This window comes from Heloderma suspectum, chromosome 11, assembly GCF_057233095.1.
Source record: "Heloderma suspectum isolate Gila_16-S chromosome 11, 16-S_ref, whole genome shotgun sequence".
Classification (NCBI taxonomy): domain Eukaryota; kingdom Metazoa; phylum Chordata; class Lepidosauria; order Squamata; family Helodermatidae; genus Heloderma; species Heloderma suspectum.
Window position 1 is genome coordinate 44,336,525 of NC_139468.1, and position 16,343 is coordinate 44,352,867.

Here is a 16,343-nt window from a genome sequence, read left to right on the forward strand (position 1 = left end):
CTGTTCAGGTCAGTGGCCTCCTCTCTCCCTGCACGGGCTGCCACTGACCAAAGCAGAACTCTGATGCACACCTTGGCAGCACTCCTGCGGTCACCAGGAGGGCAGAGTTTGGGTGGCTTCATTCTCTCCTGGCTCAGCACAGGCCTGGCACATCACCAGCACAGGCCACCCTCCCTAATCCACATCCTGCTCCTAGGCCTGGAGGCACTGGGGACCCAGCCAGGCACAGGGCTGTTTCTCCAGGCCCGAAACACCAAGGCCCAGCTTTCTAGCTTCTTCCACCACATCTCTCTGGAGCCAAGGCCAGAATCTGAGCCCTGGGAGAGCTTGCTGCTGCCACCTTGGGCCAAGACGCCCCTCCCCAGCCCCAGAGGGCCCCTCTAGGACTTCATCTACTCCTTGTGGTGCAGCTGGATTTGGGAGGCATGGCACGGCCTTGAGCCAGAGCTGGTGGCCCTCCTCCACTAGGACCATGTTCCAGTGCATCCTTGGGGTAGCACTGAGAGCTTCTCCACAGTCTGATGGAGGCCCTGAGCCAGGCCCCCCTTTCCAGAAGGCTTGGCCCGCAGGGGGCCTTTTAGCCCCCCCATACAGCGAAGGGGGTGCCAAGCAAATGCCAGCTGGCTGACAAAACTGCTCTGGCTTTTTGTGGGCACTGGCTGGACATCCCTTGTGCACATTCACCTGGCCCCCCTTCATGGCTGCCTGAAGCCCCTTGGCCTGGCACTCACGGCTTTTCCAGAGCTGTTCCCTGACAGCCTGCAGGCAGGCACTGAATGCCAGAGGTGGCTCTGATGGGAACACCTTGTGAGAGGCGCTGAGGGACTGAGGCAGAGCCTGTGGTGCTGGGTGGGCCACACGATCATCGCCCGCTTCCAAAGGGGGGAGCTGCATGTGACCAGCCCGCTGGGAGCAGACGCCTGTGAGTCACCGGATGTCCCTGCCCCTGGCCCAGATGGGAAGTGCTCCCTGGGGGCCGAAGGAGCAGTATCTGCCCCAGCCACGGGCTCCAGAACGATAACGCTGAGCAGGAACAGTGAGGGGCCCGTTCAGAGGGCACCAATCTAACAATGCCCCCCCCCCCAGCAGCAGCTGCAGTGGGAGGGCCACTCAGGTTGAAGGCAGCAAAATGCCATGGTGTCAGCACTCGTGGCCCTTGGGGGAGGGGTGGGGTGGGGAGGGTGTGACCAGAGGTGGCTCCTGGGCAATGAGACTGGTGGGGCAGGGAGCAGGTCAGCGGAGACAGCGCCAAGGGCCAGCAACAGCAAATTCTCGTACGCCAAAGCAACGGGGCATCCATCGCTCTTCCTCCATGCAATCACGAACCCAACGAAGTTGTAAGGAGGAGTCCAGAGCTATCTTCCTGCAACCCCAGACCCACCTAAGCACGCCCACAGATGCACACCTTTTCTTGCTTGCTTGCTTGCTTTTTGAGCATGATGTGGCCGTGGGGCAGCAGCATTTTTGCCAGAGCAAGACACAGCAGGGGGCTTGGGACAGGAAGCAGGAATGGGTCTGATGAACGTTTCTCAAGCCCGCTGCAATGTCATGCTCAGAAAAGATGCTCCTGCCCCACAACCACCACACTGCAACCACCAGATCTTGCCAGAAAAGTTGAACGAGAGATGACCCACAGCCACCAGATCTTGCTCGGGGGGGGGGGGGAATGACTAGCAGCGTCCAGATCTTGCTCACAGAAAATGAGAAATGCTCCACAAGGCCAGATTTTGCTCAGGAAAAAACCCTCTCAGCTGCCGGGCCTTGGAGAAAAGGCAGCGCCCCGCCCCCGGGAAAGGGGGGACCCCTCGCGTAGGCTGCCGGCGGGCTCCCCCCCGCTGCGCGGAAAACACGGAAGGGGGGCACGCCGCGCCCGGGGCGCCTCTCGCCCTGCAGCTCGCACGCTCGCCCCGGGTTCTGGCCGGGGCGCGCCCGAGCCCGGGGGCAGGAGGAGGGCGCGGGCCGCGGCGCCCAGCCAGCCCCCGGCCGCCTCCAGCGGCCGCGCCCGCCGACGGGCCCGGCTGGCGCCCCGTGTGCCCCGCCCTCGGCGCGCCTCGACGGGCGGCGCCGCTGGGCAAGGCGGCGCCCCCGCGCCCGGTCGGGGAGGCGCTCCGCGCTGCGGGCCGGCACGCGCGGCGGCGGGGCTGGGCGGGAGGCGCGCGAGGCCCCGCGGCCCACGCGCCGGCCGTCCCTCCTGCCGGAGAAGCGTCTCCTGCGTTGCGCGGCTAGCGGAGTGGCTCGGCCCTCCTGGGCCGCTGAGCGGCGAGAAGGCCGGCCTGACTGGGCCTGGTCAGCGGGTTGGTTCAGGTGAGGAGCCTGATGGGATTGCGGGAATGGGCCTGTGTCTGACCATCCGAAGGTAATTGCGACTTGCTCATAAGCAGGAACTAAAGATAAGAGGGGTGCTGTGCTGACAAGACTATGCTGAGCACTATTTGGTTTCTGAGCATGTGTAGTGTGTATTCTTTGTTCTCCGACTTTCAGTCCGTATAAATGCACCCTGTTTTATTGTTTCTTTTCTGGAGAGACACAGTTTCGTCTGTCTCTCTCATGGCCATGATATGCTTTGATAGATTTCTGACTGTTCACCCTAACCTGCCTTGGTTATTTCTTTAACAACATGGTGCTGTGACTTGGATCCCAAATGCTGAAGAGAATCGAACCAATTTGGACCGCCATTCACTGAACATCCCAGAAGCACACACCAAGGTAAGAGACCTTTTGAAATCTCTAAGTCTGGGACTCAGTGTGGGGCTGCCTTGAGGACGATTCTGCCTTGGCTGACGGGATACCACCTTTAAAGAGACAGCCAGTAATTTCAGCACTTGGTAAGTTTTTGTTTTGTTTGTGTTTGTGTTACAGAGGTCCGTGGGATATGGCGTCAGGTGAACGAGAGTTGCCTGGTATGAACTGAGGTAAAAAGGACCAGGACAAATTATAGTTGCTGGAACCTTGGGTGAGTGAGTTTTCCTCCCTTCCTCCATGGTATGAGCCAGCCAGCAAGGCAAGACCTCCTGAATAAATCATTCCTGAATGAACAGAGATTGCAGTGAGTGACCCAACCTTTCCTTCACTCCCTGCCATGGTATGAGCTCCCTAGACCATGAGTGACTGCTTGTGCCTCCAATTCAGTGAGAGTCGGTCTCTGACTGTACTGTGGATTTGGCAGTGCCTTTTGTTTTTCGCAACCTGTGGAGGCCTCCTGATTGTTTTCCTGTGTGCTCCTGTATGAATTGAGGATGGGGTCAGATTCTTCCAAAGAAATTCTGCAGCCCCAAAGGGGACACCTTCAGTGTAGACGTACAGGAATCACGGACCTAAGACTCGCAAATTTTGGACAAATGGAACTTGACCTATCCAAACGATTTCCCTTGGTTGGGACCTTTGATTTGGACAGAATTGTTCATTTAAACAGAGTCAGTGAGAATGCATTCTTTGATTGGTATGTTGAGACATCAAAAAAGGTGACCTAAGTCCCGGGGAGCAGAGTAGTATAATTACAATAAATAATTACAAAAAAGTTACAATAAAAAACTGAAAGACCAGGTCAAATTTTGAAGCATCAGAGAAAAGCCACAGAAATTTAGAAAAGAATTGCAAACAGTGATCACTTGTTACAAATCGTAATTGAGCTAGCATGAACCAATTCATGCGTGTTATTTTGCCCCAAGAAGTGTGCACTAGATTAAAAGAACAAGCAAATTGGCCAAATCAAGAACCAGCTGGTCTTAATACTTTAGTCCAAGCGCACATCAGATGCCTAGGAATAATCCCTGAAATTTGTCTGTGGAAAACTGATTAGGCTAAAAAAAAAATCAATTATCAACAAAACAAAAGTGAGACTACAGCAAACTATATGGGTTGTCTAAAGACATTTTTGAAGAACATTCTAGCATTGCCGCCATTTTTTTTGTAGCCAGAGTTGAGCATAAGAAAAATTAAGTGTCCCCACTGGCCTGGCCAGTCGCTGGAAACACTTCACACATCCCCCTCCTCCCCAGAACTTCTCAGACAGCCGAGAGGTTTGTAACTTCATCAACACCCTTTTCTTTCTATTGACCAGAGAACTTTTGTGTGAACTAAGTTGCACTATCTTTGCTCCCTGACAGAGTATATTTAGATATTGCTGAGCCACTTCCCTGATCTTCCGAAGCTGAATCTGCTTCCACTGTTCCAAAACAAGCACTGTTCTAAAACAACTTGGGCTTCCGGATTATTCCGTTCACTCTCTTCTGTTATGAAAAAAAAATTATTGTGCTCTTAGTGTGCTTACCTAAAAACATGGAAATAACTGTCTAGTGACATATTACGGTACTTTCCTTGATTCTGCCGCCGCTGCCCTCCTTGTTCAAGCCTCTGAAACTATTGTGTTAAATTCTCCTTTAACTCTTTGTGTACCTCACTCAGTAGCAGCTCTTCTACTTAAAAACAAAGACTCTGCACCTATCTCAATCACGCCTCCTCAGGTATGAAATTTTGCCTCTCTCTAGCAGTCCTGTTACAGTACAACGTTGTTCCACTCTAAACCCTACTTTTTTGCTGCCTCATCCTGCAGAGGGTATCCCTTATGATTGTTTAGCAGTTGAGCACCTAGCAAAGCCATGTCCAGACTTGTCAGATGAGCCACTGACTAATGTAGATTGTGCGTATTTTGTAGGCAGGTTTTGTCAAAGAAATGCTGGAGATCTGCTGTCTGCACTTCCCATACCGTAATAGAACAAATTATTTTACCTAACTGTACTTCTGCTCAAGTGGCAGAACTTTTTGCCCTCGCTAGGGCTACTGCCTTATTCCTCTCAGCAATAAATGAGCCTCCCATGGCAACTTTTGAAGGTGTTGCAGAACTCCAAAATCAGGCCCAGATGTTGAAAAAGAAAAGTGGGGACTGGCTGGTTGTCCTCAATACGCTGACCATTTGTGGCGCTCCCTGGACGGCCGCCTGGTAGCACCCCTGGTCCTTTTTCCCCACCTTGTAGTATCAGATAAGAAGGGCAGAGTCGATGGAGTCAATCCCCTAAGGGGTGAAGGTGCCACAATGATTTAAATCAAGCAAGTTGCATAAATGTGAATAATGTGTTTAATATGCTCAGTAACTTTGTTTTTGCTTTTGCTTTTAGAGAAAATGTCTTTATATCTATATTTGTGCCTATTATTCCTGCCATGTGAGAGTGTGAGCTTTTTACTCCACTTAGGGAGCAATCCTATGGCCACTAGACAGTGGCTAGACGGGCATAAGATATGCTGTTTTCTGGGAACCGACCTCACACTCCGAGGTCAGTTCCTAGAAAACCAACCTCCCTCCATGTCTGCGCTGCCTTGGAGGCAGCATGGAGAAGCCCCATCCTCTGCACTCAGAAGAGGAGTGTGGAGCAGCTGAAAAGGGGCAGGGCTGGGGCGTTCTGGGGTGGAGAGAGCTGAGCTGCGTGTATGACACATCCTACGTGTCGTGTGGTACAGCAGCCTCCTCTCCCGCTTGGCACTCCCCCCCCCCCCCGCCCGTGGCTAGACAGCTGAAATCGGCTGTCTAGCAGAAAAAGCAGGGCAGGAGAGGTGTGGAGGGAATGATCCCCCCTATGCTTCTTCTGCCTTGCTTTGGATAGACAGTCGCCTCCGAGTTCGGAGGCAGCCGCCTATCTAGATAGGATTGCACCCTAGGTCATCAAATGCCTGTCCTTTGGCTCTGCTGGACAGATTGTCCTATATGCCACCTGAAAGCTACAATAACAGCAGCCTCTCTCAGACAAAGATCAAGATGCAATGACTGTGGGAGACTGGCAGTGGAGAATGAGTGTTGGCTAGAGACCGTCTGTATGGTCATGTAGTAGCTAATGCGTTTGAACATGTATTGTAGCTTAGGCTCAACCTTCTGTGTGTAACAGTAAAGGTTACTTCACAAAGAAGAAAATGCAAGCTAAACTGAATGTTTGTTGAGAGATGCTGCATGTGCTAGAATGATGCTGTCAAGGCAAGAATGAGATTTTAAAATGGTCTAAGCAAAGGTAAACTTTCATTGAAAGTCACTGGTATACACTGAAGTAACAATGGATTGGAAACCCTATGTGTTGTGCATTGTCCCATTGTTATGTTATTGTTGTTTTCTTGCTTTGTCTTTTTGCTTTGTATGTAGCCTAGCAAGCTTATCATAGAATCATAGAATAGTAGGGTTGGAAGGGGCCTACAAGGCCATCGAGTCCAACCCCCTGCTTAATGCAGGAATCCAAGTCAGAGCATCCCTGGCAGATGGCTGTCCAGCCTCGTCTTGAATGCCTCCAGTGTGGGAGAGCCCACCACCTCCCTGGGTAATTGGTTCCACTGTCGTATTGCTCTTTGTCAAAAGAAAGCGGCACTCTGTCGAAAGCTTTGCTGAAGTCGAGGTATATGATGTCTACAGCATTGCCACGGTTCACAAGGGAGGTTACTTGATCAAAAAATGAGATCAGATTCGTCTGGCAGGACTTGTTCTTGACAAATCCATGTTGGCTTCGAGTCATCACTGCATTGTTTTCAAGGTGCTTCCAGATGGATTGCTTTATCATCTGCTCCAGAATTTTCCCAGGGATTGATGTCAGACTGACTGGTCTGTAGTTCCCAGGTTCCTCCTTTTTACCCTTTTTGAAGATAGGGACAACATTAGCCCTCCTCCAGTCATCTGGCACTTCCCCCATCCTCCATGATTTCTCAAAGAGAACAGACAGCGGTTCTGAGATTTCTTCTGCCAGTTCCTTTATGACTCTAGGATGCAGTTCATCTGGCCCTGGAGATTTGAACTCATTCAAATTAATGAGGTGTTCCTTGACCGTATGCCTATTGATCTCAAGCTGCAATCCTGCCCCTTCATATATAGCTTGATGATATATGATTTGTTGTAATTCTTTAATAAACAACTGCATATAGAATCTGTGAGAATTTAAGGGAGAAGTGTATTAGATTTAGTTTCAGAAAAATAGAGAGCAGTCAGGTGTGAATTTGCCCAGAAGCATATGCAGTAATAATGCAGTAATCAATAGCACAAATATGCTGATTTGCAAGAAAGTTGGCAATTTTCATGATTTTAGAGTTTGTTCTCATAGCTGTATTCATGTAGAGCGAAAGCCATGTTTTTTCCTACTAACAGAATCATAGAATCATAGGATGGTGGGGTTGGAAGGGGCCTGCAAGGCCATCGAGTCCAACCCCCTGCTCAATGCAGGAATCCAAGTCAGAGCATCCCTGGCAGATGGCTGTCCAGCCTCATCTTGAATGCTTCCAGTGTGGGAGAGCCCACTACCTCCCCAGGTAATTGGTTCCACTGTCGTATTGCTCTAACACTCAGGAAGTTTCTCCTGATGATCAGCCAGAATCTGGCTTCCTGTCACTTGAGCCCATTATTCCATGTCCTGCACTCAGGGATGATCGAGAAGAGATCCTGGCCTTCCTCTCTGTGACAACCTTTCAAGTATCCTCTAGTTCCTTCCTCTACTTTCTGTAGGAGGAAGTTATCCACCACACAAGTCAGGAATTTCCTGGAGGGGCCATGTTTTGCAGAATTTGTCTCCCAACAAATATCGGGGAAATTGAAGTCCCCCATGACTACTGCATCATGCTTCCTTAAAACATTGGCTATTTGCTTTTCAAAAGTTTCATCCCCGTCTTCTCCTTGATTGGGTGGCTGGTAGTAGACTCTGACCACCATGTTCCTTTTATTCTTTGCTCCATTTATTTTGATCCAGATGCTCTCGACGGGGCTACCAAGCTCCTCCTCCTGTATTTCTGTGCAGAGATATGTATTTTTCACATAGAGTGCAACCCCACCTCCCTTTCTGTTCCTCCTGTTCTTTTTGAACACGTTATATCCTTCAATTGCTGTATTCCAGTCATGAGAGTCATCCCACCAAGTCTCAGTTATACCTATCAAGTCATAATTTCCCTCCTGTATTAAGAGTTCAAATTTGTTCTGTTTGTTTCCCATACTCCGGGCATTAGTATATAGACATCGAAGACCATGTGCTTCATAGTCTGGCTTTCTTCCTACATGTGTCTGAAGACTATTATTGGGCGCTGTCAGAGCTGTTTTCTCTGTTGCAGTGCATGCGCCTACGTCCATTGTTACCCCCAACTTTACATCTCCCTTCCCCGTAGGATTCAGTTTGAAGCCCTCCTGATGAAGTTCTTCATGCTGTGGCCAAACACATTCTTCCCAGCCTTTGTGAGGTGCAACCCATCCCTTGCCAGCAGTCCATCTTCCAGGAAGTGTAGCCCGTGGTCCCAGAATCCAAATCTCTCTCGTCAGCACCACCTTCGTAGCCAGTCATTCACCCAGAGTATTTTTCGTTCCCTTTCTATCCCTCTTCTGACTACTGGAAGGCTGGATGAGAAAACTATCTGGGCCCCAAAGTTCTTGAGTTTCCTTCCCAAAGCTTCAAAGTCTGACGTGATTTCTTCGTAGCTCCGCTTGGTGGTATCATTTGTTCCCACATGGATGAGAAGAAAGGGATACCTGTCAGTGGGCTTTATGAGCGCAGGCAACCTTTCAGTCATGTCTCTAATCCGTCCTCCCGGGAGACAACATACCTGGCGAGTCCACGGGTCTGCGTGACATACTTGGGTCTCGATCCCACACATCAAGGAGTCTCCCAGTACTGCCACTCTTCTTGTTGTTGTAGGCCTGGGTTTCATCGCCTCTATTTGACTGACCTTCAGCCTCTTGCTCACTCTCGTGTAGGTTCCCCTGTGATTCTTCCTCTGCAGGCTGCCCTCCAGTCTCATCCACAAGTACCTGGAATCGGTTCCACAGCTCCACTGCTTCCACTGGTGCAAAGTGGCGTCTAGTTCTTCTTCTCCTAACTCTCACCCTTTTCCAAAGAGTATCTTCTACTCCATTTTTCTTCTCCTCAGCATTTCCCACTTCTGCCTCATCTTGCTGTTGCTCTTCAAGCTTCTGGTCTTCCCTTTGCTGCTGTAGTTCCCCCATTCTGTCCAAGAACTCTTCGTGTTCTCTTATTCCCTGGAGGGTCGACAGTCGCCGCTCCAGTCCACTTACTTTTTCTTCCAGCAGTGGCTAAAACAAGGCACCGTACTCGCTCTTCACACTGTGTACGTTCTAACCGATAAGGAATGCTTCATTCTGTACTGTGAGAAAACTTATTTTGTGGCCAAAAGACAAAGGCCTTGGTGAATGGGGGCCAGCAGTCTGTGTACTTTCTGACTGTTCCCTAACTTAGTGAGACATCCTGAGTGAATTGGCCTGTTACCTGTTCTTGTCTGAGAGGGGGGAAAGTGCACCACCTGCTCAGATAACCAGCTCCAAAGTACGGCGATCCATTATTCCCCTGGAAACCAGAGTGACTGAAGCAAGAGTTAAGAGACGTGTAAGCTTTCTTTTAACGTACAGATAGGTTTCATTCAGATGAAGAAATTTTATTCTTTTAAATATGTATTAGTAGTTGTGTGTACACTGCAAATTCAACAGCGTTTCCAGTGCCCCTACTATCCCCAGCTGGTAGAAAAAAAAAAAGGAATGGAGTCTTAAAGAACAAATTAATGGAAATCTGCGCTGAAACTGGACTTAAATGGCCAGATGCTCTACCTTTGGCCCTGACAAACATACATGCCACTTCACACCGACAAACTGTGCTCAGTGCCCATGAGACTCCCGTCTTCAGCACCTATCAAAGAACATCTTACTAACTTGCATTTAAGGGATGAGACTGTGTTGAACTATTTCCAAGCATTAATAAAATGTGTGAAGGCTTTCCATTCACAGGTCAAAAAGTGCTTCCAGACATTCCTACGATACAGTGTCACAACCTGTAGCCTAGTGACACAAGAAGTCTTCCCTTGAGCCTCACTGGAAAAGACCCCATCAGGTGCTGTTGACCACCCACACCGCTGTGAAGCCGCAAAGACAGCCTACCTGGATCCCCGCATCCCACTGCAAGAAAGAGTTGCCCCCTGGAGACGACACGCCCCAGAACCAGACAACACTGGATGTGCCCCATCACGGAGTTCATCAGCCCTTTGAGTCATTTTGGACGGGAAAGAGAAGAACATCTCTGGTTACCATTGTGGTACTGGCTCGTTGCCCTTTTTCCTGCTATCATGTGAGATCTTCTTAGACTTTTGGCACTTTGGCCTCCTCTGGATTACAAAACAGCTACCTCTAAAAGACCAGTAGTGAGCCAAGCACTTGCTGGCAAGGTGAGCATAAGCCTAGCAGCGAGCCTAGCGCCTGTTAGTGAAGAAAGAGTTGTCTCAGCCGCCACCAAAGGCACATTCTCATGCCACCTGCATCGTGCTGCTGCTTAGCATCTTTTGTGGCCTGAAACCAAAGAACATTTTCCTGAAAATAGTGAACAAGATTTGAGTAGACTTGAATGCATCCAACTGTTGGATCTGCAGCCATGTGCCAGTCCATGCCCATAGAGGCACACCAATGATCCCAATTCCACAAATGAGACTGAAATGACTAAACCCTATTACCTAGATCTCCTGGAAACAACCACCTAGCAAGACCTGCAATGTAATAAGCACAGTTGTTGTTTGTTTTGTTCCATGTGATCATTGCTTTGATTAAATGTTGTATCAAATTCCTTACTAAAACTATACATAAAGCTGAACTGCATCAGATGGTCAGTAGAATGCAAAGAGAAATGTCGAAAGCTGAAGTCGAGGTATATGATGTCTACAGCATTCCCACGGTCTACAAGGGAGGTTACTTGATCAAAAAATGAGATCAGATTTGTCTGGCAGGACTTGTTTTTGACAATTCTGCTCCAGGATTTTCCCAGGGATTGATGTCAGACTGACTGGTCTGTAGTTCCCAGGTTCCTCCTCCTTACCCTTTTTGAAGATAGGGACAACATTAGCCCTCCTCCAGTCATCTGGCACTTCCCTCGTCCTCCATGATTTCTCAAAGAGAATAGACAGCAGTTCTGAGAGTTCTTCTGCCAGTTCCTTTAGGATGCAATTCATCTGGCCCTAGAGATATGAACTCATTCTAAGTAATTAGGTGTTCCTTGACCGATCTCAAGCTGCAATCCTGCCCCTTCAGCCCATACTTCGCCTTTGCCAGGGGGATCATAGACCCTCTTTTGGGAGAAGACTGAGCCAAAGTAGGAATTGAGCACCTCTGCCTTTTCTTTGTCATCTGTTATCATTTTGCCATCCTTATTTAATAGCTGAACAACCATTTCTTTCCTCTGTCTTTTACTATGCATGTAGCTGAAGAAAGCCTTTTTGTTGTTTTTAGCCTCCCTTGCTAATCTCAGCTCGTTCTCAGCTTTAGCCTTCCTGACGGCAACCCTGCAATTCTGTGCTACCTGCCTGTACTCTTCTTTGTTGCTTGGCCTTCTTTCCACTTCCTATATGTGTCCTTTTTTGTTTTCAGGTCATCTCTAAGCTTTTTGTGAAGCCACATTGGCTTCTTCTGTTGTCTTCCACCTTTTCTTCTTCTTGGAATTGTTTGTGATTGTGCCTTTTTTAAAAGCTCCCACCCATCTTGGACTCCTTTTCTCGTTAGAGTCGCTTGCCATGGGACCTTCCTGATCATTGTTCTGAGTTTATTAAAATCAGCTTTCCTAAAATCCAGGGTACGCGTTTGGCTACACTCAGCTTTTGCTTCCCTTAGCACCAAGAACGGAAGTACAACATGGTCGCTTTCCCCCAGAGTTCCTGTAACTGCTGCTTTATCCACTAAATCACCTCTGCTGGTTAGGATCAAGTCAAGGATAGCCTTAGATTCTAATTGGTGTCTGAGCATGCATAGTGTGTTTTCTTTGTTCTCCAACTTTCAGTCTGAATAAATGCATCCTGTTTCTTTTATTTGGGAGAGGCACAGTTTCGTCTGTCTCTCCCATGGCCGTGATGTGCTTTAATAAATTTCTGACTGTTCAACCTAACCTGCCTTGAATATTTCTTTAACAGTGGCATGCCTCAGGCAGCGGAGGCTAGGAACAAAGGAAGCTGCCTTCTACTGAGTCAGATCCTTGGTCCCTCTAGCCCAGTATTGTTGACACTGACTGGCAGTGGCTCTCCAGGGCTTCAGGCAGGATTTTTTCCAGCCCCACCTGGAGATGCCGGGGATTGAACCTGGGACCTTCTGCGTGCCAAGCAGGGGCTCCCCCACTGAGCTGTGGCCTCCCTGTTCATTGCTGCCATACACTTCTCACTGGCCCTGAGACAAACTGTTCTGTGGAGCCCCAGCAATCAGGCTTCTGCAACAGGAAACAGCCCTGCAGCCCTTCGCTTTGTTCCACCCCCTCTTCTTCCTCCCCTTCATCTCTGGTCCCCTCTGACCTGCTCTGTCAGCTGGCCCATGTCCTGGCAGGGCTGCTGCGCTCAGCTGCATGAGCTCCCTGGAGCTGCAGGCCTGGCGAGGACTTGGGCCAGCAGTGAGGGTCGAGTTCCTGCAGGACCTGTCTGATTCCCAGGTGGTAGCCATCCTCCTGGAGCTGCAAGCAGCACCACTGAGCCATGCCCAGGTGAGGCCTTGATGTCCATGCTGCAAGTTCTGCCCCCCTATTCCCAAGCTGTGTCCTGCAAATGAGGGCATGCCGGGTGAGCTAGCAAGGGACAGTCAAAGCAATTGCTCCCCAGAGATGGGAGCTGCCGTGGCACTGGTGGCAGCAGCCGACCTGGTCCCTGGGCATGTGGGGAGCAGAGGCTTCTTGCCGGCCCAGTCACCTGGGTGGGGTGTGGGCCTCTGCTTCGGAATGCTGTGCGGCTTCCTCCTCTCAGGCACTGCTGTTGCTCAGGCATGGAGAACGTGGACATCAGTCAGAGCTGGAGGCTGAGGGGCCCAGGCCCTGAGGTTTGGACAGAGGCCTCACCCTGCCTGAGTTGGTCCAGATCATGGCAGCAAGCCCACAGCTGCAAGGTCAGCCAATGCCCTGTTCAATTAGCTTGAAATATGCAGACTGGGACTGCTTCTGCTTACTCTTCAGGCCTTGCTGGATAGCAGAATCTGGGATATTGCAGCCAGTTCCATCATGGGAAGAAGGGTCAAAAAGACTCGAACAGGGTGGAGGATCAGAAGGAGAGAGAGGATCAGTGGGAGAGGGGGAATCTCCTGGAAGTCGTGTTGCATGAAGTAGTCCCACCTCAGCCCAAACACTCTCCGGTTGCTTCCTCTTTTGCAGAAGCAACTGCCGGTGGCTTCTTTTTGGATCCTGAAAGTCCTTCACATGCTTGTTTTGTCCAAAACGGAAAGCAACAAGTCTCCTCCGCCGCTGCGAGCTCTTGGGCAGGGAGATTGCTTGTCCTGACCCTGCAAGTGCCTGGCCTCTCTCCCCTGCTGCTGGCCCTTCCTGCTCTCGGGAGCCCTCAGGAGCCTGCGTGCTAGATTCCGGCAGGGTCTTCTGTGACAGACTCCTTGATGGGCACCAATCCTGTTGTCTGCTTGAGAGCTCTGCATTGTGGTCCTCCTCGAAGGCTCTGGGCCAGACCTAGTTGCAGTGCCTGGCAGGTTCTCCCCAACCCCCCCTCCTCTTGCCACTGGAGTGCAGCTTTGCATGCCAGCCCAGGGCTCATCTGCTGGACAAGCTCCCTTCCAAGTCCATCTTGCTGATCCTGGACTATGTGAGGAGCCACCCACAGAGCCTGCTGGCACTGCCACCTGCTTGATGGCCAACGCCGGTCCGGCACAGTCTGTGCGGGGAGGGAAGTGATGGCCTGTTCTGAGAGCCGGCCTGACCCAGCCATGCCCCTGCTTTGTCATGGACTTGTAAGATTGCAAGTCACTGTTCCCAGCCACCTATGAAATGCGGACAGTAGTGATCTTGTGAGAGCCCCACATAGCCAAAGCTCGCCAACCATTGTAAATTCCTCTCTAGAGAGGGAGTGGTGCTGGCCTCTTTAAAAGAGGTGGTAATTAAGCCACTCCTGAAAAAGCCTAACCTGGACCCAGAGGACGTTAACAGCTATAGGCCCGTGGCCAACATCCCCTTCCTGGGCAAGGTGGGGCAGTTGCAGGACCACTGCAGGCACTCTTGAATGAAACAGTGTCAAGAATGACGGCCTGTTTTCCAGCATAAATTAGGCCAGGCGGTCATGTCGGATGTAGCCACCTGGAATTGCTTGCTATCTAGAGGCTCCTCGGCCCCTTGCTCAAGGCCAGGCCCAGGACCTGCGAATGGGGGAGTGCCAGCTGCTGGAGGTGGTGGGGAGTCCTAGCCCCTTGGAGGCCAGGGCGGCCCACTCCGGGGCTAAGCCGGTGATTGGCTGGAGGAAAAGCTGCCCTGGGCTGCCAGGGCTGGGCTTTACAAGAGGGCTGAGGTCAAGGCATGGGGCCTGGTGGCTTTGTCCTGGTGGCTCTGGACCTGCAGACGGCTGGTTGCTATCTGGGGATATCCATACTTAAGTATGTAAGGATAGGCCAGGTAGTTTTATTATATGTCTCAGGTGTGCATTCACTAAGCTGTCTGTATATGGTTAAGTAATTTGACTTTGTACCCTCTTGTGTAACTTGCTACTTCCATTCTTCCCTTTCCCTCTACCCCTTTATTTATATCTTAACAAACCTTTATCCAACCTTTAGTTGGTGTGATTTCTCTGTATAACCTCAATGGTAATTTCAGTGCCTCTTGGTTTTGGAGGGTGGCTACTGGGTATTTGGGGGGACTGAAAGGCTGGGTTTGGCCAGTCCTATTTTTGGAAGGGGATCCTGGGATCAGGTCCTGAGTGGTCCTACCTCACAGAGAGGTTGGGGCTGGTCTTGGCAGCAGGATCCTCCCTTCACAAATGGAATATCTACATCCATTTCTTTCTGGCTTCAGGCCTGGTTTTGGAACAGAAACTGCCTTGGTCACCCTATGGGATGACCTTTGACATTGGAGGGATAGGGGAGTGTGACCCTCTTGATTCTCCTGGAGCTCTCAGTGGCGTTCGATATCATCAACCATGGTATCCTCAATAGGTTGTCTGGGTTGGAAGTTGGAGGCACTGCGCTGCAGTGGGTCCGATCCTACTTGGATGGCTGATTCCAGAAGGTGGTGCTGGGGGATTATTGCTCTGTGCCTTGGCAATTATGCCATGGGGGTTCCATAGGGCTCTGTTTTATCCCATATGCTGTTATACATCTACATGAAACCACTGTGAGAGGTTATCCAGAGGTGTGGGCTTGACACAGTATGATTTTATTTTTCCTATTTTTTTATGTTGTCTTCCCTATATTCCCCTTAAATAGTTAAGTTTATATCTTACTTTTAATATTTTATCACTTTTATTAATTTCTCTCTCATTTCTTAAATCCACCTTTACTTGATTTTTGTCAATAAAGATTGCGTCCCTCTATAACTTCCCTCCCTGCTCCTAGTAGATAACCTTGTAGACTTCAGAAGCCACAATGAACTCTTGATGTAACAAATGTGGTGGGAAACTAAATGGATGTATGCAAAGCTTGACTCTGAATGCAACTTGAATTGTAAATATCCTGAATGTACTCTATTACCCAAAACGTTTAAGTGCCAATGGGAAACATCATGAAATGTGTAAAGGTTAACATGTCAACAATTCTGTGTTATATCCATATGAAACATTCGTGCCCAGGTCAGGAAGGGGGAGTGTGAATGGAGGATGAATGGATGAATGGTTTTATTGCAGGAAGATCAAATAGGAGTGCTCTGGTATGTGCTGAAGATTGCCAAAGTATTGGTTACAGAGGGTGGAGATGGGCCAGTGAAAAGGGGTTATCTGCAGATGTTTTGATAACAAAGGATAGTACTTTATGAGCATGGAAACAACCTTGAGAGATGTTGTAGAGTTGGAAGGATGTGCCAATCTGTCAATAACCATCAATCCTGGAATTGGGACATGATTATTATCAACAAGGAACCCCTCTTTGATGCCATGGGCCCCAACAAAGGAAAAAGGATATAAAACCCCTGAACCTGTCAGTGTTCAGGAGGGGTGTGGTTGCATGTGCACATACCAACAGTACCCTTGATCCATGGGACACGTATTAAGTGCTCTGGCCAAGTACTTGATAGTGTGTGGTATGTGTTGGGTAGAATTCAGGGAAGGGATTTTACTGTCATGGACTGTATGGACTGGCCAACGAGATCACATTATGCCAGTATTTTCCAGACCCAATTCAAAGTGTTGGGTATTAACATTCAAAGCTCCAAATGGCTTGGGGCCAGGTTATCTGAAGGATCGCTTCCTCCAAGATGTACCAGCCCAGACCCTAAGATCATCTTCAGGGGTCCTTCTCCAGGGGGCCCTGCCAAAGAAAGTGGGTCTTTCCTGCTGTGGCAGCCTGGCTGTGGAATGGGCTCCCTAGAGAGGTCTGGCAGCTACATTGCCTGGCAGCTACGTTGTGCTCCTTCTGGTGCCAGGTGAAGACCTTTTTATTTTCCTAGCACTTCAGCACT

General features: G+C 49.7%; 1 protein-coding gene across 1 annotated transcript; it reads left to right on the top strand.

Annotated features, from left to right (window-relative positions):
• Positions 1-1,700: 1,700 nt before the first annotated feature.
• On the top strand, positions 1,701-11,873 carry LOC146337370 (uncharacterized). The gene is made up of 3 exons (XM_084817722.1): positions 1,701-2,304; positions 2,860-2,953; positions 9,740-11,873. Exons 1-2 carry the CDS (start codon positions 1,701-1,703, stop codon positions 2,904-2,906), a joined length of 651 nt encoding a protein of 216 aa, XP_084673848.1. The 3' UTR covers positions 2,907-2,953; positions 9,740-11,873.
• The last annotated feature ends 4,470 nt before the right edge of the window (positions 11,874-16,343 follow it).

Coding starts and splice junctions, on each gene's coding strand:
- LOC146337370 (XM_084817722.1), top strand. CDS start 1,701: ATGAGAAATGCTCCACAAGGCCAGATTTTGCTCAGGAAAAAACCCTCT. Junction 2,305..2,859: donor TGGTCAGCGGGTTGGTTCAG/GTGAGGAGCCTG, acceptor TTTGTGTTACAG/AGGTCCGTGGGATATGGCGT.